The sequence below is a fragment of the Ammospiza nelsoni genome, chromosome 16, assembly GCF_027579445.1.
Source record: "Ammospiza nelsoni isolate bAmmNel1 chromosome 16, bAmmNel1.pri, whole genome shotgun sequence".
NCBI lineage: Eukaryota > Metazoa > Chordata > Aves > Passeriformes > Passerellidae > Ammospiza > Ammospiza nelsoni.
Window position 1 is genome coordinate 2279779 of NC_080648.1, and position 27162 is coordinate 2306940.

Below are 27162 nucleotides of genomic sequence, written 5' to 3' on the forward strand. Positions count from 1 at the left end.
ACCTGTTGTCCCTTTTGTGCCCATTTTGGGTTGTGCTGCCCAAGGTGGATCTATTTGAGGCCTCTTAATAAATCCCTACTTTATTCTTTAGCTCAGTCTGGTCTCTGTTCTAGGTCCGCCCTCACAAGGCATCACAGGGACAGAATCCCCCCTGCCCGGCTGCCAATGCTGGTGCTCATGGGGTGTGGTCTGGGTTCTGGGGCATGTCCAGCTTCCAGCTTTGTGCAAAACTGGGAAATAAAAAATAGGGATGTCCTGAAGGTTCTGTAATGGTCAGCACAGGGTCTGGAGCTCAGGGTGTCCCCTCTGCAGGAAGGGGACAGTGAGCACCATGCAGCTCCTTCTGCAGCACACAGCTGATCAGTAAAGGTCAGAATGAGTCACCTTGGACCTGGTCTGGTGCCCCGAGTGCAGGACAGCAAAGGGAATTGGCAGAGAACCCATGAGGTCCAAGACTGGCAGTGAAATAAAGCCAGGAAATGGAGCAGGACCTGCATTTGTTCTTGGGAAATGACAATGTGATTTATGGTTCTGTTCAGGAGAACCATACATTTTGCAATCCATATCTGACTTCTGCTAGGCAAAAGTGGCTGGATTGCTTTACATTTGCTCTGCTTTTACTGCTCTGCAGCACCACAGCACAGGAAGATTGTTAACTTAGATTTATGGGCTTGTTTTTGAGCACTTCATTGTTTTTTTACCTTGAGCTTGTTAAGAGCTGAATTTCTTGTGATTGTTCTCTGAGCATTTCCATGTTATTTCAACACATATATTGTACCACTTCCATTTTTTAAAAATACCTTGTGTTGTTGTTTCATTGTGCTCTCCGGCCACTTACAGAGAAGAAAAATCAGCCTGTGATGAATTGAAGAGGTAGATTTTTCCTTTCCCTGAATTCACGTACATACCCTCACCTTCCTAAAGCTGCTGGAGCGCAACAGTTTCCAGGCTGATGGAGAGACCGGTTCTTTGGCCACAAAATTAAATAGGGAGAAAGATGTTGAATTTGGAATTACTACGGAGTAAATCCAAATTACGAATAGTACTTGAGGGGTTGTACGAGTACTTTGGTGACAGCTCACGGGTTTCCGGAGGGCAGCGGCACAGGGACCTCTCCTCATCCAGCACAAGGTGGCAATGTTGGATCAGTGGAACAGCACAGCCTTGCACATCGGCGGCAGGGCCTTTTTACCAGAACCTTCTAACGGCCTCACAGCCAGCGAGGGCCCAGAGTTTTGAATATTTTAGCGATGGTGACACCTGCGTTGTGCTGAGGAGAGCGGCCTCGGGCGGGGCGGGGCCGGCTGCCCGCGATCGTGCCCTGGGACACAGAGAACAGCGTGGGGACCAGAGGATACTGTGGATATCCCGGACAGCCTGGATCCCCCGGACGCCTCGGATAGCCCGGGCACAGCCCGCGGCGGCGGTGCCGGCGCTGCCGGCGCTGCCGCTGCCCGGAAGCGGCTGAGGGGAGCCGCGAACCTGCGGTCCCGGGCCCCGTGCTCCTCCTGGGGGGCGTGGCCACCGTCCCGCTCCGCCCCCCGCGCCTTCCCATGTTACCCCGCGGGAGCGCGGACAATGAGCGGGGCGCGGGCGGCGGGCTGGCGGCGCGCGGTGCAGCGGCGCTCTCGCGAGAGCACGGTGAGCGGCCCCTACCTCTCGCGAGAGCCCTACCGGCTGCGCCTCCTCCCCGTCCCCATCCCACACCCCACATCCCTCACGGCGGGCGGGGCGGGCGGTCCCGGCCAGCGGCGGGAGCGGCGCGGACTCACAGGCGATACCGGAGCCGAGCGGGGCGGCCGCCGCCGGGCACGTGAGCAGGCGGGCAGCGGGCGGGCGTGCTCTCGCGAGCGCGGCGAGGCGCGCGCGGGGCTCGCGCAGCCGCCTCAGTCCCTCTGTCCCTCCCTCAGTCCCGCCGTCCGTCCGTTCGTCCCTTTTCCCCCGCCGCCGGCGCCGCACCGAGCGGGAGGCGCCGCCGCGTTGCGTCCCCGCCGGCCCGCAGGTAGGAGCGGCGCCGCGCCCCCGGCCCGCCGCCATCTCGGGGTCGTGCGGCTGCCGCCCCGCCGTGAGGGGTGGGGGGCGAGGCGGGAGCGCGCGGCGGGGGGGGGCGCGGGCCGGCGCGCGGCGGTCACGCGCAGGCCCGGCCCGGCCGGTGCCGCGGCCCCCGGGGCGCCCCCGCCCGCCGCCAGCCGGAACTGCGGCCGCGCCGGGCCCGAACAAAGCCCCGACCCCCCCCGCCGCCCCCCGGGCCCGGGAACTGCGGCTCCCGCTCGGGCCCTCGGCGCTGCAGCCGTGGCCCGGCTCCGCTGCCCGGAGCTCTGCCCTGCTCCCTGCCCGCTCCAGCCGCGGCCTCGCTGCCGGCCCTGTTCCTCCCTCCTTCCTTAACCTCTAAACGCCGTTAGAGCCTAAAACCGCTGGTTTTGATGTCCATCTGGCCTTAAGAATTAATGAATTGAGTAACAAGAATCCTGTCAGTGCAGGCAGCCGTTTGACCCCTCTTTCTACTCAGTTTCACTTTCATATAATTCAGGCTGTGCTTACAAATCAAGCTGCGGGGGTGTTTTTTTTCTTCTCCTGGTGGATTGATAACGTTCCGTTTCTTTAATGTACACACACTGCTTTCAGAGTCAGAGTAATGAGATACAAAGTTCACCTATTCTGAAAACCTCCAGAAGTTGAAAAGAACTTTCTGGGAGCCTGAAAAACTGCTTTGTTAAATGATAAATGAGGCATTTACGCTGTTGAAAGAAAGCTGAACCATCCCTCAGATTCCAAATGTGTGGCTGTTTTTCTTTCCACGATGCAGACCTTTGGGAAAAAAGTATCTAATAGTGGTTCAAACTGCTGAACGATCTTCATTCTTTTTACTCAGCCTTAAATTCTTCAGGTTTTTTGAACTGTAGGTGGTCCTGATTTCCTGGAGTCAGATAAGTAGGGAGCAGCTCTGGTCGAAAATGTAAGTTTCTTAAAGCAGTCTGTGTAGTTTTCATGGGGAGAAGAAAAGGGTGCATTTTCAGGAGCTTCTTTACAAAGAATCTATTGATCCAGTGATTTCATCTTCTCCTATTTGAAACGTTAATATTTCATGTTTTCAATGTGCTAAAATGGTAAATTACTTTTATAACATGTAGTGGAACATACTAAGGTTTTTATTGTATTCCCAAGAAATTATTGAACTTCTGTCTTGAATTTTATCAAAAAAACTTCCCAGAATGATTCATTACTGAGTTCTGAGTGAGGATACTGGCACTCAGACCTTGGATGTGTTTGTGAAGTGATAAGTCAGTGTTTGTACTTCTACATTGTGCACTTGGTGTTACATACATCCTGGAACTAAGTGATGGGAAAAGAACACCAGAGAAATTCCTAAATGTGTCCTTAAAATGTGGATATCCATGTTCCTAAAGATAAAAACTGAAAATCAGTTCAAGAGGGGGGAAGAAGAGTCAGTGTTTGGGGCTCCAGACTGAAGTTTTGTATAGCTATTATATTATAACCATTGGTTTACTCAGGAATAAACTGCACTTAAATAAAAGCACTCATTAATTGGGTGAGAAATTTGGAAAAGCTGTGTGCTGCCCTTTGCTGTGATTGCACATGTCTCTGCTGAGAGATTTGGTGAATACAAAGGTATTTTATAATGTAATACTCAGGAGGCTTCTGGGTGGCTCAACAAATCTGGGAGAGAAGCTGTTGCAAGCAGAGCTGCAATTAAATTATTTCCATTCAGTTTGTTCATTTATGAGGTTTTTTTTTAATGCTGCTTCCTTTCTTCATCAGCTCTCTGAGTCAACAAGTCTTGAAAACAAAAGCAAATACTTCATAATATTTCTGAACTCATTTAGTTTGTGAGTGTTTAAATACCATATTGTGCAGTTATAATTTCAACAAAAGGGGTTTTATTTTGAGCACTGAACCAGTGAAACAGTTCTTTGATTTTTTTCTCTGCAGCTTCTTGCAACTTCAAGCAGGATTTCAGCTGGGAAAGACCAGGATTTTATCCCAGCCCTGGAAATGCCTCAAGGCAGATGGAAATTCAGGTTACCAGATCAGAACACACAACTGTTCTGTGTGAGGTTTTTCTTTTTTTTTTTTTTTTTTTTTCTTTCTTTTTAATTTTTTTAATGGTAAAAATTGTTCTGTGATTTGTTCTGGGGTTGATGTCAGAATTTTGGTGTCTGAGGGGCTGTTGGTCCCCACAGCTGCTGGGAATGCAGGAGGATTGTGTCCTTGTTGTGCATGGGAGCACATTTCTGTTGCTGGAGTTTCCCAGTAAAACCCCACAGCATTCCACACAGACTGGTTTTGGCAGAGCCCCTCTGTTAGTGCCTCCATGGAGCTTTTTGGAGCTTTAGGAGCCTGTGTGCATCTTCTTACTGGAGAGCAGGGGCTCTGAAGGTGTCCCTGGGATTGAAAGCAGTGGGAAGGAATGGCTGGAAGCCATAGAGGTGTTTGTGGTGTGGTCACCACAGTGACAACAGTTACCTCTTGTTTCTGGGTGTAAACTTCTTTCCCTTTCAAAAAATAAGTGGGTTTTGCCTTCTTTCTCTTGTTCTTGAGTCTTCTTTTTTCTACTTCTGTTTATGTAAAGGAATAAATGCACTTTTAAAATGCACCTCTTACATGAGAGGCCTGGTTGAATTTATTAAATTACATAATGAACAGAAATAGGAAACCAATCTCTTTTATGTTCCTTTTTGCATTCAGATGTTGAAAACTGTAAGTTCTTTAAAGATTCTTAATTGCTAAACCAGTCATTTGAATTCCCCATTTGTAAATGTTCTGTTCAGATGTCACACTTCCCTGTTCTGAAGCAATCCTCTGTTACAGTCACTTCAACTCTCAGATTATTTTGTGTTCCTCTGATCAGGAAGTCCCTGGGATGAAGAGAAACATAATCCTAAGAACTGAAACTCCTCCAGTTGTTGTGCCTGAAGCAGAGTGGTTAATCTGTGCCCAGAAAAAGCGTGAGTCCTGTGTGCCAGGTGCTCCTGAAGTTTCATGAAGGCATGACCTTTGAGGTGGCTTGAGCAAGATGAGTGCTTTTCTTGCATGTGGAACAGCTATACTAAATAAATTACCACTCTGAGTATTGGCAGCTGAAATGAGCAGGAATCTGCATTTCTCTGAGGCAGCTGGGCAATTCCTCCTTTGCCTTTGGGCAATGCAGTGGCCTTTGCTGTGTTGTCCAAAAGTTAATCCCTTGGATTTGAGATCCATTGTACTTGGTCATTCAGCAACTAGACAACATCTGCTTCCAATTTCCTTGCAAGTTCTTGGTTTTGCTACCATTAATTCTCAGACCAGCGTGGGGGGGCTGTGTGTCCAAATTCCAATCTCTTCCCTCAATAGCTCTTTTTGCCATGATGTGCTGGAGCCAGTTTTGCCAAGGAGCAGAAGAATTGTCCCATGGCAGAAGGGATTGCCACACAGAGTATGATGTGTAAGAGATAAGGAAAACCTATAGATGTTTATAAAGAGCAGACTTCCAAAAACTTCTGTGGTACTTTTTTCCCAAGGGTGTACGGTCTGCAAAAGCATTGTGTTGTTACAAAATGAGGGTGTGCTTTTCAGCTTGTAGATAATTTCAGGTTTTTACCATAAAATTTTGGTTTTTTACCTGATTTATTTGTTCTAATTCAATGTGTTCTGAAGTGAAAGTGAAGCTGACTAGAAAGTGAAAACAGTTACTTGTAATTTTTAACACTTTTTTTATAAATAGTGGAAGAGGAATGGGTAAAAAAAGAGTTCTTCTAAGAGCAAGATTACCATTAAAATTACAGTAACTCTGCATAAGTTAAAACCCCCTGAGAGTGGCAAAAGGAACAGGGAGCTGGGGACTTATTTTCAGCCTATTTGTGTTCCATAAAAGGTGACAAGCTGAGGTTATTGTGTTCAGCATGATCAATATATTCCAAAAATTCACTGAATTAAACTGTTGTCAGGTCAAACTTAATATTGGAGCAAGAGTTCATATTCATTAGCTTTATTGAAAAGATATGTTCAGATTTACACTAAGAGAAAAACCTTCTACAGTGTTTAAAAATCAGCCTCATTTTGGGCTCTGTTTGATAACAGTGTACTCTGTAGGATTCAAATTCCTTATTTTTGTTGTCTGCCTTTATAGAACACTCTTTTGCAACTTGTAGATACAAATTGTTTTCATTGTCTGGAAATCTAATAACATTTTGACTTTCAACTTATTTCAAGATTGCTTGATAATATATATTTTCAAATCTTAATATGGCCAAATTTTTCCCCAGAGATCTTTAAAAAAGGTGTTACCTGCAAGGCTGTCTGTTCCCAGTTAGCTGAAATTTCATGGAGAACAAGTAGCACAACACTTTGAACTAATTCATGTCTGGCTCTCAGGCAGCTCTGTTCAGTCCTGCCCATCTTGTTGCTGTGACTCAGTTGATGGCACCCTGTCTCAAAAGCTGGCCCTGCTCCATGGGAACCTGTCCCCATCAGATACTGGGATGGAATCAGCAGCACAGCAAGTGCTGCCTTAGGACCACGTTAAACCTGACCCTGTGGAAGTTAAACATCCTTGGAGTGAGGGTAGAGCTCTTCCCCACCTCTTTCTGTTGTCTTAAAGGATGGGCTTGGTTAGGAGTGGAGTGCAGCAGCTGTTGTAAGATGATGGTGTGATAAATAGTGGTTTTTTGAGGATATTCAAACTGGTTAATTTAAGTACTCAAGTACCTAATTGGATGTAGGGCATTTCCTGACTAGTACCAATTGCCAACTTGTGCTGTGTCTTCATCATACACTTGTCTTACTGTCCCACTTCATGCTTTTCCATAAGATTGTCCCTCTCTATGTCTTTGTCTTGGTTATTCTGCCATCTTTCCTGTTTTTATTTTCCCTTTGCCCCTTCCCTGGGTGTTTGCAGCTGCAGGAGCTGGGTGTGGTTCTGTGAAGCTCTGCAGTGGGGTCTCAGCATGGCACCATCGGGTCCTGCAGCCCTGGTCCTGCCAGCCTGGGGTGCCATGGGGTTTGCACCCTGCTAATCTCTGCAGCAGCACACAATGAACTGCCACTTGACAGCTGTGACAGGAGGATTAGGGAGCATTTGTTCAGATAAAGGGTGTTTTTCAAAAGTGGAGAACTTTCCTGATTTGGTGGAAACTTGAATAATGTTGGTCCTTGCACTAACAGCAGGACACAGTGAGCCTGTCCTGACCACAGGGGTATCTGTGGAATTCCTGCTGGCTCAGCTCAGAGGGCCCTCTGGAATACCTGATTTTATGAAGAACCCAGTAAGTTCAGCTTCAAACCCTTCTGAAAGAGGGTGAATGAACTAGGAAGAAATTCAGGTGTAAAAATTAAATGAGTAAGGATTAGCTTGTAAAATTGTCATAAAAGTACTTCAAAGAACACTGAATGAATGTAAGATAAAAGCATGGTACCCAGGTGAATATTAGAGTTCCTCTCTGTTTGAACTCAGAAGAGTTTTGATTTTTACAATGTAGTTCTTCAGTGCTTTGTGTTCGGGTGTCCTCCAGTGTGGCCCCCTTCTCTGGGACATCTCCCTCAGAATTCACCTGGTATGTTCCCCCTCTGTTCTTGTGTTACTGTTTTCCTCTGAAGCTTTCTGCAGTGTTTTTCTGTCTTCTGCCTCAGAACTTTCAAACTTATTTTCATACCCATGTTTCTCAATCTCTTATTCTTAACAAATGTCACACAGTTAAGCTTCATTTTAATGACTCCAGCATATTTGAATCTTAAAAATGTAGCTGAGATGAGTTTAAATGCATTGATAACAGAGTGTGTAGCAAATTGTATAAAGAAGTTAGTTGGCAAAGGTGGAGTTGTAGGAGTTATGTGTGTTTTGTGTATTTTTCAGGGAATCTTTTGGTTTTTTTTACATAAATGCATAGTTTTGTGACATGCTGCTACTGAGAAAAACCCAAGTGCTTTTCAGCTTTGTGCAGTGTTGGAACAGGCTGTGTATTGAGCAGGCAGTGGAGCTAGAGACCTCTAACCTTGACCTTTTTCCTTCTCTTTCCAGTACAAGAGCCATTGCCTCCTGCAGAGCTGGTCTCTTCAAGGAAAATCCTTGCTTTCATTTTGTCCTTTCCATTCCTCCCCAAACTACCTGTTCTCTTGGGAGCTGACTTCATTTGCAGCTGTGCAGCCTGTGCCTGTTTCTTTTCCCAGTGATTGTGTGTTTGATGTGCTCCTCGGTGGCTCTGCTGGAGAGGCAGAGCTGCTCTGCCCACACTGGCAGTGTTGGGGACCCAGGAGCAGATTATTCCTGCTGGAATATTTTCACGTGTTGAATTGCTTTGAACTTTGTGTATCTGTTCCAAGGCTGGAGGAGGATGGGGTGAAGTATTACAGTTATTCCTGCTCTGTCCTGAAAGAACATTTTATGAAATGTATTCATTGCAGCATGCTGTGGATATTAATGGATTGTTTAGTTAGAACTTTGTGTAAATGCAGTTGAACCTAATGTTGGAGTGCTAGGTCAGTGTTTAGTGGGGCACCAAAGAGTCACCTCTCTCTTGTGAGCAGTGGTTTAGGATCTTTAACTCCCACAGGTGGTCACGGTGTCAGTGCCAGCCCCAGTGCCACTGGGATGTGGTGCCATCTCCTGACTCACTGGGGTCTCTTCCTGCAGGAGCAGGGTTTTCCTTGGGTCTCCCATCCCTGCACTAAGCCTGACCTTGTTTAGTTTGAGGTCTGAGAGTACAGGCTGGTGTGTCACAGCTGCCATGTAACAGAGTAAAGAATCCCTTCAGAAATGCTGTTAGCAGTGTAACTGCAATTGGAACAAGAGGTCTTGTTTACTTCCTGCAAAATGTAAAACTTGTTTTTCTTGTTCACATCTGTCTTCACATCAGTAATTGGAATTTTACTGCGTAAAGACTGAATATTGTGTTTGGTCTTATTTACAGATCTTATAGCAGAAACTTTTTGCCCAAACTTCAGTTACTTTTAACTTCCTTTCGTCCTGTTCTGTGGTGCTAGAGGTTTCATTTTCAAATATGTGTTATATGCCAAAGTCATCTTGGATTCTATGGGCCTAAGTTTTTTGTGTTCTTCTCACAGACACAGTACAGTAATGTAGGGTAAGAATAAAGCCATTAACCAGAGATCAAGACTTACATGTCAGTAAACTTTATAGATGCTTTCAGACATCACAAACTTCTGAAATTCACCTTTCTTCAGTGTGAAAGTAGCTTTTTGTGGAAGAAGAGTAGTATGTATAGGAAACACTACTGTATTTTTATCTGCAATAATATATGTAGGTTCTGGGTACCTCTTGAATCTGTTATGTGATAAAAGCCTTGTAAGATTGAGATCTTTAATGTTTTTTAGCTCAACATGATGCATAAGTTTAAAACTGCATCTGTTTAAAGGGATTTATGACTAAAACTGCTTGTTTTTCTACAGAATTGTCTGGTGTTTCTCAGCTTGAAGAAGATCTGCAGTCATTATTGATCCTCTTTCTTGGCGTTACCGTTTTTGAAGTGAAGTTTGCCTAGCTTTCTAGTGTGAGCTCTCTTTGCAGCCATCTTAAAAAAAAAAAAAACTAAACAAAAAGAATTTTTTGATCCATAAAGTAGACAAGCTCTAGTTCTACAATGTCCAAGTCATTCCAGCAGTCATCTCTGAGTAGGGATTCACAAGGTCATGGGCGTGACCTCTCTGCAGGAATAGGCCTTCTTGCTGCTGCTACCCAGTCTTTAAATATGCCAGCATCTCTTGGAAGGATGAACCAGGGTACTGCACGCCTTGCTAGCTTAATGAATCTTGGAATGAGTTCTTCATTGAACCAACAAGGATCTCATAGTGCACTGTCTTCTGGTAGTACCTCTTCCCATAATTTGCAGTCTATATTTAACATTGGAAGTAGAGGTCCGCTCCCTTTGTCTTCTCAGCACCGTGGAGATGCAGACCAGGCCACAAACATTTTGGCCAGCTTTGGTCTGTCTGCTAGAGACTTAGATGAACTGAGTCGCTATCCAGAGGACAAGATCACTCCTGAAAACTTGCCTCAGATCCTTCTACAACTTAAAAGGAGGAGAGCTGAAGAAGGTTATGGTAGAGATGGCAGATCATCCACACGGGAACCACCATACAGAGTACCTAGGGATGATTGGGAAGAAAAAAGGCATTTTAGAAGAGATAGCTTTGATGATCGTGGTCCTAGTCTCAACCCAGTGGTTGACTATGACCATGGAAGTCGTTCTCAAGAATCTGGTTATTATGACAGAATGGATTATGAAGATGACAGATTGAGAGATGGAGAAAGGTGTAGGGATGAATCTTTTTATGGTGAGACTTCGCATAACTATCATAAATTTGACAGTGAGTATGACAGAATGGGTCGTGGTCCTGGTCCCGAGAGATCTCTCTTTGAGAAAAAGAGAGGTGCTCCTCCAAATAGCAATATTGAAGACTTCCATGGATTCTTACCGAAGGGTTATCCCCATCTGTGCTCTATATGTGATATGCCAGTTCATTCTAATAAGGTGAGTTATGCACCAGATACTTCTATTTTCCTTTACGTTGTAGTATCTGTTCTGTTTTTACCTATTTCTTTAATTATTTCTATGGCCTGGTTGCTTTTGAAATGATCTGAAAGTTGGTTTGAGAGTGAAAAAGGCACTTGGTTTATTTGCAAGGTAATTGTTGACAAACATTGTAAACCAGGGCTTTACATTAATGTATTTTATTTGCCCAGATTGCTTAACTTCAAGTCAAACAGCTATCATCTACTGGGGTATCTTGTTTATATTTTACATCTACATGTTCTCTTAACCACAAACATCTGGCATTCAAGCAGTTTTGGGGTGGGTTTTGGTATTTTTTTGTTGGTTTGGGGTTTTTTTGCAGTGTATCTACTGTGCCATTCCGGAAGCTAGTTTCAGCTCTCCTCCACATCTGTCTTGATTGCTGATTTATATGTAGTTAAGATGCATTCTTGCACAGTTCTGCTTTTTCCCTGTCCAGAGGGAAAGAGTTAATGTAGAGCCCTGGAACTTATTTGCAAAAGTAAAAACCACGTTTTAGATTAGCTCATTCTTGCCTTTTTAATTTCACTTTAACACTCTATCTCATACTATGGCTGAAATTTGTCGTCATTTTTCTCCTTTTTTCACAACTCTCTTAGAACACTTCAGACTCACTTTTTATTGTCACATGTTGCATCTATCCCTGTAGACTCTCCCAGCAATCAGTCTGCTGTTGCAGTATCCTGCTCTGTGTTCCTAGTAGTGTTCTTTACTTGGCTCACGAGTAGAGTGGATCTTCGGGTGTGTTCGGTGATGCTGGAACTTCCCTCTTAGTTATCCACACCTAGTGCAGCTCTGCAAAGGGAGCAGGTTGCTCAACATGATTCAGATGGTGTTTTCAGAGCCTTCTCACTTTCACCTTTTCCAATGTACTCATCTTGCTGATTTCCAGTGTACTAGGCAATTTAATTGGCTAATTGGCTAATACAGTGCCCCTCTTGTCTCAATTAGTGGCTAATTAGCTTGAAGGCCTTCAATTGAAAACATAATACATGCTGTTACTGTAAAATTGATACAATGTGGAATTGCTGTTACTAACCATTTCTTTACAGTTACCTCTCAAAAAGTGCTGTTCTGTACATCTGATCTTTTTGAAACACAAGAATTATTCTTTCCCTGCAAGGAAAGGATCAAACCAGTTCTAGAGCACAAGCTGTATGGCTCCACCTGATCTGACAGTTTATGAACTTGTGTTGCTTTAATTACTTTTGATACAAAATACAGTAATCCAGGTTTCTCGTCTCCTGTATTTGACGTTTATTTTCACTAAAGTTTTAAGTGTTAACAGCTTAGCTGCCATGCTCAGTTCTGTAAAAGGACTTCATTTGGTTAGATTGAAAACATTAACTTCTGAGGTCCTTGAAGATGGCAACCAGTAATCCTGTAAGTAGGGGTCTTTTTAGCTCTTTATTTTAAAGGCTCGTGACTCTTAGTGTGCTTTGGACTGCAGATCTAATGAAAGGATATCCTCATGGAAATACCTTTCCAGGTATGAGAAATACCAAATTCTTTTAACAGCATAACCTAAGTGGCTGACCTCTTCTGTAACATGTAAAAGATTTTTTCTTTTTAGGAATATACTCTGACTTTAAAACTGCTAGTACACAGTAAAATACTTGTGGTTGGATCATCTGGTTCTTATGACCCAAGTCGAGGCTTTATTTCTGATTTCAGAAATCATGTCACCACAAGAATTTTCTTTCTCTCCTTCTTTCCTCTGCTTTGTATACCCAACCATTACACAATTCCTTATTTTGTGTCTCCCACAAAATCAAATCAAGTAAAACATAACTTTTAAAGTAATCTGATTTGAACCGAAATGTATGGAAAGCAGAAAGGGAATGCTTTTCATAGCTGGGACTATGTAAATTTATTACTGTAGTAACAAAATATCATTTTCCCCACCTCCAAATAAAAATATCGGTGATTTTAAAAAGTGTTTGATCAAGCTATGTGTGTTTAAAATGCAAGCAAGGTGTTAAATATCCTTAGTGTAAATTAAATTGGCAGAGTAGTCTTCTGGTGTTATTTTTTAAAAATTTTAGTGATGTTCTTAATTGCTTCTTTATTTGATGTGTGTATATTTTAAGATGAAGTTTATTTTCTGTCTGTGAAGTAAATCGTGCCCCAGTTCTTCAGGCATTTTGTCAATCCTGATCCCTTTATCAGGGAATGAGGTGTTAGATGTGGAGGGATTGTTTTCCTGCCAGAGACAAAAAGGCTGATGCAACCTGAGCAGATGAATTTGGAGGTGAAGTGCTTGAACCTGGTACATCTCAGAGGGAGAACCTGGCTGTGGCCCTGGGAGAGGGCTGGCTAAAATTAGGTGCTCGAGTGTGGCCTCATTTTCTGAGGAACAGAGTGTCCTCTGGCTTGCATCAACCCAGCCAAAGGGGAATCTGGGTTTTCCAGAAACTCAGTTCAGGTTTTCTCTCTCTCAGCTTGGGGCCTTTGTGTTAAAGAGTTCCTGTAAATACAAATAATCTGGTGCCCCAAAACTCTGGGGAGGGGATGCTTCCAAATGGGTGCAGGCAGCAAAGGGAATCCAGATTAAGAATTGTGTAATAAAAAGTTATTGTAGATGAGCTGCCATTGTTCCCTGGGGGAGAAGAGAAATCTGAACTTGCAATCACATCCCCCTTTTCTGCCAATTGGAAAGCATTTTAATAGAATTAAATCTCCCAAACTTTGCTTGTGGTTTGCAGATAACTTCTACATCAGTTTTGTGTTGAGACAGATTCAAAGCATGTTATGTCTGGTGGAACCAGCCCCTGAATTTAGAGGGGTTTAGGGTTTAAAGGACTATTTTCTAGAGTGTAATGCTAACACTTGGTAGCAGGTACTGAACTGAAGAAACTTTGTATTGAATGGTTCATAGATTTTTTTTTTTTGGTGGGTATTTTTCATCCTAATTGCCAGCCTATTTATAGTTGCAGAGCGTACATCTTGTGCAGTTAACAAGAAAAAGTGGTGCTCTCATTTTACATCTTGCTAAAAGGGATGACTTCATCTTGCTCCATGTCAGGAGCATCATGGAGTAATATTGTAGTACTTTATGAGAGACTTTAAATCCAGATTTTTCTCCTTTGTAGGAAGTGCAGGATAGGCATTTAACATATGGAAACACTACAGTGAGCCTTGGGAATGTCTCATTGTATCCAGGACTGCTGTAGTGTGGCAGAGACCAAAAATCTGGAAAGATAAGGGATTAGGCAAAAATCCTTTGTGGGTGCTGAGCAGAAGCAGACATTTAAGAAGAGCCGCATAAAGCAGTTGCCAGTGCACTTTGTGTTCATAGTTGAAAATGTGGCTGATAAGAAAAAACCTTCAGTTGGAGAAAACCTTCAGCCCCAAGGCTCTTGAATAACTCTCCCCCCTGTTTATCTCTGCTGGTGCTTTTCTTCCCTGAGGAGCAGCAGAGTGAAGGTCAGGCTGTGGCTCCCAGATGTGCAGCAGGGAAACTCCAGAGCTTCTGTCACTTCACAAATGTGAATAAAGCACAGATTTGTGTTTGTACTTGTAAGAGTATAAAGATACAGAGCTCAGGCACTAAAATAAGTAACTCCCTTTGTAGTTAAAATGGTCTGCAGAGAAAAAGCAGAAATCCCTCATTCCTTTCTAGTGCTTAAACCAGAACCAGGAGGGGTTTTACCTGGATAATATGGTTCAATTTCATTACTTCTCCTTTGTACCATCTTGGTTTAGATCTGCTTTTTTCTTTTATTATTCCCCTCAAGTGGTCATATATTTTATATTTCACCTATATATTTGTAGTTTGTCCTAGCTATGCACTTAGGTTTCTTTTAGTCTTTCCTTTCTGAATTCCGTGCAATTTCTTGGCCTCTTTATGGTTCTAAAAATTTGAGTCTTACTTCATAATAATCTGTAGAAATCTGAGGAATGAAGCAGAGTAGAGGAAATTCTGCAATGCCTGAAGAGATACAAACAGCCTTCAGTTGCAAAGGCTGCCATGGCCCTCTGTGCCTGGGCTGGAGTTTTCCAGGGAGTTTTGCACTCTGAGGCAGCAGCAGCCCCGTTCCCATCAGGCACCTTTTGAGCCAGGTTAGCAGAGAAGAGGTAGGTCCAGTGTCAGTGTCTCCTCAAAGCACCAGCACAGATTCCATTCTATGGATCTGCAAAACTGCAGCTTAGCAGAGCAGACGCTGCTGTAGGCCATGACTTTGTGGGAAGGGCCGCCCTGTGTGGCTGCTAATTGTGCCTTGTTTACTTTGTGCAGGAGTGGAACCATCACATCAATGGAGCGACTCACAGCCGCCGCTGTCAGCTGCTGCTCGAAATGTATGAACTGGAAGTACAGTAACTGGGGAGGAGGGCTCAGCCTGGGACAGCACTCAGGCACACCCTGCCATTCCTGGCTGTCCTGTGCAGGGCCAGGAGCTGGGCTGGATGGTCCTTGGGGGTCCTTTCCAGCTCACAGTGTTCCCTGATTATAAATAACAGTTGCACAAAGCAAGTTTAGAAAACTTACTGTGCCTTCTAGGGGATAAAAGCAACTTGGAGCATCTTCAGGACAAAAAGGGATCCTGGTTCATAGCTTTGGAATCCTACTGATGTATATGTAACAGCTAGAACTTAGCAGTTGAGAATCTGTTGTAACTGTAGTTGTTGATACCACTTGTACATTTTTCTTGTAAAACCGGCAGATATGCAAACAGAGTAGGGAGTTTGTCCTGAAGAGCAGCATTTCTGTCAGCTGCTCATGGCTCTGGCAGTGGGCCTGGAGTGTTGCCTGTGCTGCAGCTGTCTTACACCTCCAGGTATTGCTGCTTGTGTTACACAGCTAGAGGAGATGGCATGTTTCTTACATTTTCTTTTAATTTTGTTTCTTTTAAGATACCCAGAATGGAATCCTGACAGTGATTCAGGACATGGAATGTAAGTAGTAATTAATTTTGAAGTATTTATAATTGTTTATTTGAAGCAAAGGGAGTTCCTAACATTTTATGTGAACAGCTTTTTTTTTTTTTTTTTTTTTTTTTGTTCAAATGGGTTCCTCCCTTTGTTGTCCATCTGAAGGGCAGCAGTAAAAGTAGCCTGAGTTGTGTGCATAGAAGCTCTGCAGAAATTAGGGTGTTTTGTGAATGAAAGCTTCACAGTTCCTTGGTTTAAAATGACAGTGTGTTTTCTCCTTTTTTTTTAGGGGTGATCCCTTTATGTTGCAGCAATCTACAAACCCTGCACCGGGAATTTTGGGACCACCACCACCTCCATTCCACCTTGGAGGACCTCCTGTTGGGCCCAGAGGTAACCTCAGCAGGCACCTACCTTCACCAGGCTTATTTTCAGGGGTTTTGTGATTTTTTTTTTTTATTCTTGCTTTAATTTGTCACTGGTGTTCTCAAACAGTAAAGGAAAATCTTTTTCTCAGCACTAGAGCTAAAATACTTTGGCTGTGGTGGGATTAAAGACTGGTACTGAGTTCCCACACTTCACCTTTTTGCCAGCTGCCACCTCCCTATGGCTGGGGATTTTTAACTGAGATTAATCTACATGTGTTGAGCACTTGGATTTTTTTTTCCTATGTAGGAGATTTTTCTGTCTGTGTTCTGAGTAGCTACATGTTGGTGCAGTTTTCTGGTAAGAATTCAGTGTCCTAAGTGTTTTTTCCCCCTATTTTCAAGTGAATATGAGAAATAAATTGGAATAGAAGTGGGAAGATGGATGATGCAAACCTCTTCCTCTCAGGAAAGGAGGTTAAGAATCAGATTCTTGCCTGATGCTCTTACTTCCTACCTTTAGATAGTTCAAATAACTAAAAGAGCAAAACTAATTAATTTACCTGGATATCCTGACAGAGTACAAATATTTTACTTGCTTACATACAAATATTACACTTTTTTACACAATTTTTTACAAATATTACACATTACTATGTTTACTTACAAATATTGCACTTTTTAGATTATAGATGCATTCATACTTTATAACATTAAAATAACATAATTAATTTTTCAAAGTATCTCAGATTTAACTGTAGGCCAAACTATTTGAAAGGGAGTTTTTTTTGTGTTTGGTTTTTTGGATTTTTTTAATGGGTATTGTGATTGAATTGGTGATGTGTGGACCCCAGGTTACAAGAGCTCTGAAATAAATAAAAAGCCTTTTTAGAGTGCAATGAAATAATTAGTTTTAAGAACTTGATCGCACTCTGGTATTACAAGTGACATATCTTTTAAGAACTCATGATGAGACACATTAATCCCAGTCTTACAGATTTAACTAAGATTGTTTATTAATTTAATTTCTTAAAGGAGCTGGAAATGGAAATATGCAAGGACCCAGACACATGCAGAAGGGCAGAGTGGTTAGTATTGAAATTATTTCCTTTTTTTAACTCACGTTTTTGTTGTACAATTTTTCTGTGTTTGCTTAAGGTGTGGATTTTGTTTTTAATTAGTTGATTGTCTTTAGAAGTGAGATTTTAAAATTTGTGTGGAAGTACTGAAACTTTGGCAGGAGATTGGGAGTTTGTTGTGTTGAGTACTCTACAAAATATTTATTCCAAAAGTGTACAGAACTTCTTTAGAGGTTCTCTTTATCATAAAGCTGTGGGAAATGAACTTAAGGAAAGGGAGCTTTGGCATGGCAGGCATCTTGCTCTGGAAATCCATAGAAATTCTGTGCCTTTTCTGGATGCATCCTTTGGTCACTAGTGAAGATAGTTAAAAATAGTTTTTAGAAACTTAAACAGTTACACCAGTAGAGCAGAGCCTTGGCCGAATTAGGTTTGTTGGTACTCAGGATTTCTCATGCTGTGTGTTCAACAGGAAACAAGCAGAGTTGTGCACATCATGGATTTCCAGAGGGGAAAGAACCTGAGATATCAGCTGCTGCAGCTTGTTGAACCCTTTGGGATAATCACAAATCACCTGATTCTGAACAAAATCAATGAGGTGAGGTTGGGTCCCAGGGCACTGCTGGTGGGGCTGGCTGCTGTGTCTGCTGGGCTTCCTGTCACTGTCTGAGCTTTGTTTTTGGCAAAGGACTTGCTCAGCCACCCACTGAGATGGCACATCTGGCATCGGGGCATGTGGGAAAGGAAAGGAAAGGAAAGGAGTGTTTCCAGCAATGCTCATTTCTGCATTTTCACTTGTATATTGGAAAATCCTCCTGGTTGGTTTTCATTGCTTTCTCAACAACACCACATTCTGCTCTTGTTTGAAAGCTATCTGAAAACTTACTTGATCTTAGTTTGTATTATGGAGTGTGCCTTATTTTGAAGTGTGAAAAAAAGCAATACTGTAGAAGTGGAAAAAGCAGGAAGCAATTGAATGTTTTGAATCCAAATCTAGGTGGAATGTAAACAAACAAAATTGTTTTGTTTGTGCACCTAAATAAAGTGTCTGCCAAGTTCTGCAGGTCAGTTCATGTTGTAACCAAAAAGCAGTTTTCATTTCTGATGCAGTTATTTTTATAAGGAAGCATGGAAGAGCTTGAAAATTTGAAACAAAATTAGATTCCTGAAAGAACAGCACTTAATTTGATTTTGTATGATTTCAGGCATTTATTGAAATGTCAACCACTGAAGATGCCCAGGCTGCAGTGGAATATTATTCAACAACACCTGCCCTGGTGTTTGGTAAACCAGTCAGAGTCCACTTGTCACAGAAATACAAGAGAATAAAGGTAAAACACTTCTGCTTTTTTAGCATTGCCTTATTTTAATTTGGGGCAGTCAGTGTTATGAGGCTGCTGCATTTTAGTTATTCCTAATTTCTGTACTTTTCAGTGCATCAGATTAATCAAGGAACAGTCACTATATTTTTTATATGGATCTTAAAAAAACCCTTTCCCTTTTAATCTTAGAAACCTGAGGGTAAGCCTGACCAAAAGACTGAGCCCCCAAAACCAGAGCTCGGTCGTGTGATCCACCTGAGCAATTTGCCCCACTCGGGCTACTCCGACAACGCCGTGCTCAAGCTGGCTGAGCCCTATGGCAAGATCAAGAACTACATCCTCATGAGAATGAAAAGCCAGGTGAAGCAGGGGAATCCTGGGGCAGGCCTTGAAGGGGGGTTAACTGGGAAAAAATTACACCTTCACCTGGGGCATATATGGACTTGGTGCTCTGGCATAGGTTTGGAAATGACCCAGGGTCTGTCTAGGTCAGGGGTTTGCTTTGGAGCTTCCTGTGGGATGTCCCTGGGATATGAACTGCTTTAAAAACAGAACAAATGTATTTCAGTAAGGAAGTTGAATTACTGGATTATGCAGATTCCTGCCTGGAGCCTTGTTTTGTTAGGGCTGAAAAACCCATGGGATTGTTTCCTTAGGGCTGAAAAAACATTTTCTATGAAACATAAATATATTCCACTGTTACATGTTTCTTTTATTCACCCTTTATTTTTCATTCTTTAAACAAAAGCAGTCCTACTGTGCTTTTCTAGCTTGGAAGAGAAAGATTTGAAGACAGACCATTGCATGTGTGTAGTGAAATGCTTTGGATGTGCATGGTCAAGGTTTCTATAAATATACAGGAGTTTAAACTATTTAGCTCTAATTTTTTAAGCTTTACTGTCCCAGTTCATTGCTCTCTTGAGTAAAAAAGAAAGTTCTACTGCTCTTACAAAGAGATGGGTGCCTGAATCCCCTAATGCCACACTTGAGAAGTGAAAAATTACTGAACTATTGTGTGACCCCTAGGAAGTCCTCCCTGACCTTTTTTCACTGGAAAAACAAAATCCCTTTGCTGTCTAAGTTGGCTGCTGAAACAGCTTTCAGTTTTTTTGGCAAGGATACTCCAACCCAGATGTGTTGGTTTAAAGCTCATTCAGCAGCCTCATGAGATCTCCTCACAAAGCTGGAGGAGCAGCAGTTGCTGCCTTTCTGTTTCAGCCTTCTCTCAAAAACCAAAAATAAAATACTGAGGTAGTCTCACAGCTACCCTGAAATTCCCAGGTACATAAGCACTAAATAAGAGTTTCATTGTCCTGATACTTTTTTATTTAAATCATGTTTTACTTTATGGTGACTTTTTTGGCAGATTATTTGAATGCCTGTTTAATTTCAGAACTGTCTATGGGACAGATGTTCTGAGTGGAAAAGCTGGGGTTTGTAGAGCACTTGGGTAAATGTTAAAGTGTTTGGTGAGGATAGATGTAGTTAAACCTCATGATTTTGTTTCAGTATTTGGAAATGCTGTGTTTTAAGTTAAATCACTGCCTGGAAAAGTGTTGTGTGTTTCAGAGTCCTTTGTAATGTGTGTTTTAATCTTTTCAGGCCTTCATTGAGATGGAGACCAGAGAAGATGCTTTGGCCATGGTTGAGCATTGTGCCAACAAAGCCCTTTGGTTCCAAGGCAGATGTGTCAAAGTGGATTTATCTGAAAAATACAAGAAACTGGTGTTAAGGGTAAGGAATTTTTAATTGTAGTTGAACATGTAAAGGGAAGTAGATGACAGCCATTGCTTATTGAAAATTCAGTGTTGCATGTAAAATTGAACAGTTGGATGTGATATTTTCTGGCTCCTCAAGTGCAGTTACTTGGCATGAGTGTGGTGTTATGAGACAAGTTAAAGGATATTCCTTTCAGATTAAACCCAGTTGCTATAATTCAGATTTTAGAGTAAATTATGTAGATTTTAATTAAAATTACTCCATTTAGAACATTCTCTAATGTGGGATCCTTTTTCTTTCCCCTTCATCTTTGAAAATGAAGAAGGTTTGTGAAAACTTACAATGTATTAGAACTGCACCTCTGCCTGTGCAGCTGATATAAAGGAGGGAAAGATTGACTGAAGGGTTTTTTTACATAACACTAGGGTAATATCCATGCAATTATAGGTGGTTCTTCATCAGACTGTGACAGTAGGTAGAAAACTGAGAGGAGGTCAGCTGGTCAGAGCATGGTGCTGATAATGCCAAGGTTGTGGGTTCAACCCTTTTGGGCCATTCACTGGAGAGCTGGACTTGATGATCCTTATGGATCCCTTTCAACTCAGAATATTCTGTGATAATAATAAAGTCCTGTGATAATGAAAGTAGGAGAAATCTGAAGTGTCAGGCTGTCTCCTAGAAACATCAGCTTTGTTGTGGAGCTTGAAGAAATCTTAGTGATGCACATGGTAGTGCAGCAAAATGAGCACTTAGAGGCAATTGGAATAGATTTCCTTGTTACTGCCTACAAGTGACATTTCCTGTTCAGTAATTCATAAACAGTTCAAGTGATGGGAGTCTGCTAAAGGTTTTCATTAATGATGGAAAAAAGTACAGCTTAGGACTGATTTGTGCCAGTGCCTGCACTACATGCTGTTGGTTCATAAACAAACCAAGAATTGTATGTGAATTTTCTGGAGCAGGATATCCCATTTGTTTTGTATTGAATAATTACTGTGAATACAGGCAGGGGATTTCTAGGTTGGTCAGATCCTGTCTGACATGAAATAAAGGTTTACTGATCAGTTGGTGGGTGACATGGACAGAGCTCCTGGGGGTTAATGTAGCTGGAAGGACTTGGCTGGATTGGATTCTGGTCTGAATTAATGCTGCAGCAGTTGTGTAAGTCATAATCTGCTGTGACTCACAGATTTCTAAAATTTTGTTGTAGATTCCCAACAAAGGAGTTGAACTGCTGAAAAAGGATAAAACCAGGTAATTTCCTATTGTTAAAGCATGATATTGTTTAAAGGAAATATGAAAATACCTTATACAGAGTATAGAAACAATACAAAAAAGGCAACCTTTGAGATCAAATGGCTGGAGGTTGTGCCCAGAGATTAACTGTTTCAAATATGCTACCCACCCTCTTCCTCTAATGATGGAGATTTCACAGCCTCTTCAGGCTCCTCAGGAAATCCTTTGCAGTCCCTAATTAGCCTTGCCTTCCTGCAATTTAAACCCACAAGCAGTTGTCCTGTCTTGTAAGGATAATTTCTCCTTGGAGCAGCCTTTTGTATGTTTGAAGAATGATGTCCTTCAGGGTTTCCCTCAGCTTTCCATTTTCTGAACTGAAACACAATAGTTTCTAGGGTTGTCTAAAGAAATATGATCTTTTTCTTTAGTAATTTCTGGACTCTCTCCAGGTTTACAAGCAGCAATGTTCTTTGTTCTTTACAGAAAGAGAACATATTCCCCAGACAGCAAAGATTCTCCCAGTGATAAGAAGTCCAAAACAGAACCTGCTCAGAAACCTGAAAGTGGCAATACAGAAGAAAAAGCAAAAGAGGAGAAACAGGAGGATGCTGCTGAGCCTTCAGGTGCCAAAAGTGGGGAACAGACAGAGCAAGATGAGCCCAGTTTACTCCTGGAGTCTGAAGATGAGCTGCTGGTGGATGAGGAGGAGGCAGCAGCACTGTTAGAAAGTGGCAGCTCAGCAGGAGAGGATGCAGATGTTGCCAATTTAGGTGATGTGGCTACTGAGGAAAAAAAGGACACGCCTGATGATGCAACTGTAAAAACTGAGGGCAATGCTGCAACCACTCCAGCAGCCAAGAAAAAGCTTAAAAAGGTAACTCACACAGTGAGCTGCTGAGTGGGGGAAGCCCTGTCTAACTTAGGTAGCACACCATGTACATTCTGGTGCAGACCTTCCTCTGTGGGCCTTTAAAACACCTGTCTGGAGAGGAACAGGTGTTAAAGCTCTGTGAAGAAAATGGAAGATCTCACTGGGTGTAACTTGCACGTGGATTCAGTTATAGATCCCTGATTCTGTTTTGACAGAAGCTTTAATTTTGGGGCTTCTACCCTTGTTGCTTGCTGGGGATTTGCTTGCTTTTCACCCCTTTTTTGATTAATACTCTAGCCAGGAGCTGTGTTCTCCCAAGCAGTTTCTCAGCAAACTGCCTGCAGTTACCCATGAGCCAGAAATTATGTTCGAAAATAGTGGAATGGGAGCTTGAGGCTAATCTGGGCTTGGACAGAATTGGATGTACAGCTACACCTTAAACTGAGGGGCAGTTGGGGCCATCTGCAGTCAGCCAGGGCCCCTTTCCCACTGGAGAAAGACAAGAAATGTGTTCAAGGTGTTTCCAGTCACAAGCTACTTGCTGTGAATTCCCTTTTTCTCACCACATATCCCACACTCTTGTGGTTTTTATGTCCTGCCTGCTTTGTTAATCACACTCAGTTCTGTGGAGTAGTGTGCAAAGTTGTAGTAATTTGTTGACTTGGAATGTTGTTTTGCAAGAAAGGCACGTTCCTGATTAGTGAATGAGATGTGCATGGATCTGAGTTTTGGGGGATCCTTGTCAGGAACCTGGTTAATGGTGCTGAGATGGATACTGGCCATGCAAATGGCATTTCCCAGTTTTCTTAGTGTTCCTTATTGGTATGTGGGCATTGGCTGTGACAAACTGCTTCAGAGCCAAACTTTATTCTTTGAAACCCACATTCACAAAGCTGATGCTGCCTCAGTCCTGCTCTCAGTTGCTGTTAAGTATGTGGAATAGTGATATCTCCATATCAGCAGGAGCATTTCCAAAAATTCTGAATTTAGACAGTGCCTCTTCTAATGAAACCTGGATTTTGAGAGGCTTTCACAGTTTGGGTGGTTGGTGGCTTTGGGTTGGGTTTTGTTTGTGTTTTAGTGGTTGTTATAATGTGGATGATGAACTTTCATATCATTAGTGGAGACAATAGTTCTTGTAAGGTTTTGCCTTCTGTTCAGGCCATGAATTCAAGGATCTTGCGGGATTCTCAGAAACAAAATTTGTGCACTCCAAAATTACTTTCACTTAAGGTACTCATGTTAAAAGAACTTTCATCTTGAGAATTTAAGTGATTTTGGCTCTGTTCTTAAGTTGAAATTACGTTGCTGTGGTGAAACAGTGGCCACTCCAGATGCAAAAAAAAAAAACTCATTGCGACTGGGAACCCTTGATTCTGGGGGCAGTGGGGTACAGAAAGAGCTGGTTAAACCTTGAGTGAGTGAGCAAGGCAGCTCTCACAGGAGGAGTTTGGGGGATGTATTTGTGCTCTGAAGCTCAGGGAGTTTGAGGGCAGCACTCAGGCTGAGCTGACACGGCCCCTTGTCCCCGCAGCGCTACGTGGGCGGCTTCCCCCGCAGCATGGAGGGCTTCGTCACCCTGGACGAGGTGGGCGACGAGGAGGACTCCGACCACCAGAAACTGCGCAAGTCCGGGCTGGCTGCCAAGGCTGCGGGCAAGGGCGAGGACAGCCTGGCAGAGATCAAGGTGGACAAGATTGAGGAGCCAGAGCAGGAGAGTGAAACGTTAGAAAACGGAACAAAAAGCGAGGAGAACGCCAAGGCTGAAAGTGTTGAAGGTTCTGATGCTACGACAGCACAGGATGCTGAGAAAAGCACCCAGGAAAGCACAGACCCCCAGGGCGAGCAGGAAACAAAGAGTGTTCTGGAGAAACCTCTTGTCCCAGATGAGTTTAGGATTGGGCCATACCAGCCAAACATTCCTGTTGGTAAGGCTGTTTCCGTTTCTTTTCCAAAATGTCTCTGTGCATCGCAGTAGCATTTCTCATTTCATCTGACTTTTATTTTTGGCGATACATTGCCCCATAGCCTTTCATTTTAGGGCTTTCCCCTCCTCCCCCTTTTCACTCCTGCCCTAAACCCAGTACTTTCTTCCTTTATTCCTTCTTTTCATAGAGTTTTCATAACCCCTTCCTTAGGCAGAAATTGACAGAGGTATCTTTTAGCAACACAAATTCAATTGCTAGCACAACAGTGGTAATAGTTCAGAGTCATATTAAATACTCCAAAACTGATCACAAAACGTTGTGAGTTCTTGAAGGACCTAATAAAATGGACTCTTAAACCAAAAGATTGATTTTTAAATTAAAAAAAAAAAAAAAAAACTGCACATATTTAGTTACTACTAGGCCCCTCCTTGACTAAACTAAAACAGAGACTTTTAAAGATAAAGTAGCTTTTAATGTAAAGTGAATTATGGTTTTAAGATTTAGCTGAAATGACATATGACATTAAAAGAAATGATGTAGAGTAGATCTCTTAGTTTATTTTGTGGTGTTTACTCCTCTAGGTGTGAATTATGTGGTACCCAAAACAGGGTTTTATTGCAAATTGTGTTCCCTGTTCTACACAAATGAAGATGTTGCAAAAAAGACCCATTGCAGCAGCCTTCCTCATTATCAAAAGTTGAAGGTAAGGCAAAAACTTGTTCATTTTAAATGGCTTGATTCTTTCTGGGGAATAGAGCTCAACGAGACTGGACTGACAATAAAAATACCTTTCAGGCAGTGGAAATTGGCTTATTCACTTTCAACTCTAGATAGACCTCTCCAAAACATCATCTTGTGAAAACAGTATGCAGAATACACAGTTTAAAGAGTGGCTCCAGCATTTTTTTTTCATCTTGTAAATTTGGATTAAAGAGGGAATTCCAATTGGAATAAGGCCAGGCCTAGAAGTAGTGATGCAGAGTAAATACAGATGGCCCAGATCCCTTCCAGTTGTCCCTTTGGGAATGTTTTCAACCAGTCAACAAAGCTTAAGATGAAGCTTTTATATGTTTAAAAAAGGAAAAACCTTTGCAACTTCTGATTTTGTGAGCACTTTTTCCATTTTCTAAGTGGATGAGGTATCACATGATTGCATGGCATGAGTGACAATGCTGCTGCTGTAACCTCATACTGTGAGCTGCAAACATGACCTCCAGGAAAGGGCAATCCCAGAGGAATTCTGATAGTCCTGCAGTGTCACATTAATGCATTGCAGGGCAGTTGATCCCTGAGCTGAAAGCAAACCCCAAGGGCTCCACAGAGAAGGAGAATGTGGCACCTCATAATTCAAACATTTGCCTTCTTGCAGTAACAGGGAACCCCCAAATAAACAAAGGGCCCAGGAAGGCAGATGGCACAGAAATTGTCACCAAATACTGTGAAGGAGTAGATCAGAAAATCAATTCCCATGCAGGATCTTGTAGGAAGAAAATTCACCTCATCCATCACCATGGTGTTTTTTTCTTTTTTCTTTTTTTTTTTCCATTGAGGTACCTGCTTATGGGACATTAAAGCCTTGATGTAAAAAGGGAAGGGGGGAAAATGCTAATTTGGGAGCTTTATTACTTGAATGAAACATGATTTGCTTTGCTTTTTCCATGGTCAGTGAGCTGCTTGTGGGTGATTTGTGTGACTGTGGTGGGGTTTGGAATTGGGGAGGGAAGGGGGGAATGCAGCTTCTGTTTCATAGTGACACTTGCTTGGAGATGGGAGTCTCCTTTTCTTGGAGAGCTGGGAGAATGAAATAGGTGAATTGATGTTGCTGCCAAATGTCACCAAAGCGGTACCAAATTCCTCAGACTTCCAAATTAACCCTTCTTCAGGGAAGGGAGATATTGAGCTATTGTGTCCCTGCCTCTCTAGAGGGCGGATTCCACCCGGGTAAGTGGCTCAGTCACAAGTCCATGACAAAAGGGGAGGGAATTCCCTTGGCTTGCCAAGGAGAGCTCCACTCCAGGGTGGGGAGAAGTGCCAGCCTTGTTGGTTATGACCTTTGCAATTGCAATTGATGCTCACAGATTTTAAACTTGGAAATTGGATTTATGTTTTTGTTCTTTATGTTGTGCCTGTGAGAAACTCTTTAAATATATCCCCAATATAACTGCTTTCTTTCAACAGAAAATTCTGGATAAAATGGCAGAAGACTTCAGGCAAAAGAAAGAAGGTTAAAAAAAAGAAGGATGTAAGGAAAACGTGGCTTTGTTTTTAATGTTAATCTTTTTTAAAAGCAGTACAAGTAGTAGATGGAGATACTGTATTCTTTTTTGTTTTAGTGAGATACAGTAGGCATTATAGGTCTGTTCATGTGTTTAAATGTTGTAGCAAAAAGCATATGCAGTTAAGTTAATGACAACAGTTTGTTCTTAATGTGAGAATGGCAACAACTTTTCATTTGACACTTCAAGCTATTACAGAAAAAGAAATCTTGCACCCTTGTGGAAAGCTCATCTATGAGAAGAAAACTGCGTTTAAATGAAACTTACTACTTTCAAGCTTCAGAAATTGTCTTTCAATTCCATTCTGAATAAAAAATGAAAAGTAATACTGTATTTTTATTTTATCTAGAACATTCCGTATTTTGGTCTGAGCCTAGCGCTGTTTAATTTTGAGTGTAAGGCTGTCATTGCATTTCACTTTGGAAAAGTCGTTAAATGTAAGTTGCATTTTTAAATGTTGAATTGCAGTTTCTTTTAATGTCACTGCTGTTATCTATAGCAAATAGGAAAATTAGTGATTAGTCAGCTTTACAACTTTGTGATTTTTTTTTTCCTAAGCTCTTGCTAGACTTTCCTATTCAGCTATTCCGTGTATTTTTAGTGAGAAGTAAATGCCCATTCTCTGACCAGTATTATTTCCTCAAGCTCTTCCTGCTTTTACTTGAATCTTGTCGCTGTCGTACATCTCTGGTATATCAAAAGCAGCATTGGAGTCCTAAAAGGGACAGAGGTATCTTTATATTCTTCACATGGAAGTTTTCATACCTGCATTTTAACACCATTTTTTTTTGTTAAAACTTGGTTTTGTCAAGACTCTTTAGAACTGTGCATTTAATGTACCTGCACATGTGAGATGTGAACAGGAATTTGCATGTGTAACCTGTGTTTATCTGTAGTTTTTGTTATTTACTGCTTATTTGTGACTTCAGGTTACTAAAGTGATTCCCAATAAACAAAGCTAGACCACA

The 27162-nt window shown here is 42.2% G+C and overlaps 1 protein-coding gene across 5 annotated transcripts; it reads left to right on the plus strand.

Annotated features, from left to right (window-relative positions):
- The first annotated feature begins 1563 nt into the window (after positions 1-1563).
- On the plus strand, positions 1564-27162 carry MATR3 (matrin 3). 5 transcript variants are annotated; one of them, XM_059483873.1, is made up of 16 exons: positions 1591-1641; positions 9403-10484; positions 14764-14825; positions 15381-15422; positions 15688-15791; positions 16074-16124; positions 16799-16851; positions 17315-17440; positions 18048-18173; positions 18354-18524; positions 19767-19898; positions 21094-21137; positions 21603-21993; positions 23525-23918; positions 24500-24621; positions 26097-27162. In XM_059483873.1, exons 2-16 carry the CDS (start codon positions 9594-9596, stop codon positions 26145-26147), a joined length of 2760 nt encoding a protein of 919 aa, XP_059339856.1. In that variant the 5' UTR covers positions 1591-1641; positions 9403-9593; the 3' UTR covers positions 26148-27162. The 5 variants fall into 5 exon arrangements, with proteins under 5 accessions (XP_059339858.1, XP_059339859.1, XP_059339856.1 ...); XM_059483872.1 differs by lacking the exon at positions 1591-1641 and adding an exon at positions 1731-2002; XM_059483875.1 differs by lacking the exon at positions 9403-10484 and having other exon boundaries at positions 1564-1641.

What these genes read in the sequence shown, in the direction of transcription:
- MATR3 (XM_059483873.1), top strand. Translation starts at nt 9,594, where the DNA reads ATGTCCAAGTCATTCCAGCAGTCATCTCTGAGTAGGGATTCACAAGGT. An exon ending in CATGTTGGTGCAGTTTTCTG is followed by an intron (nt 16,125 to 16,798) that starts GTAAGAATTCAG and finishes AATTTCTTAAAG; the next exon opens with GAGCTGGAAATGGAAATATG. An exon ending in AGAAATACAAGAGAATAAAG is followed by an intron (nt 18,174 to 18,353) that starts GTAAAACACTTC and finishes TTTTAATCTTAG; the next exon opens with AAACCTGAGGGTAAGCCTGA.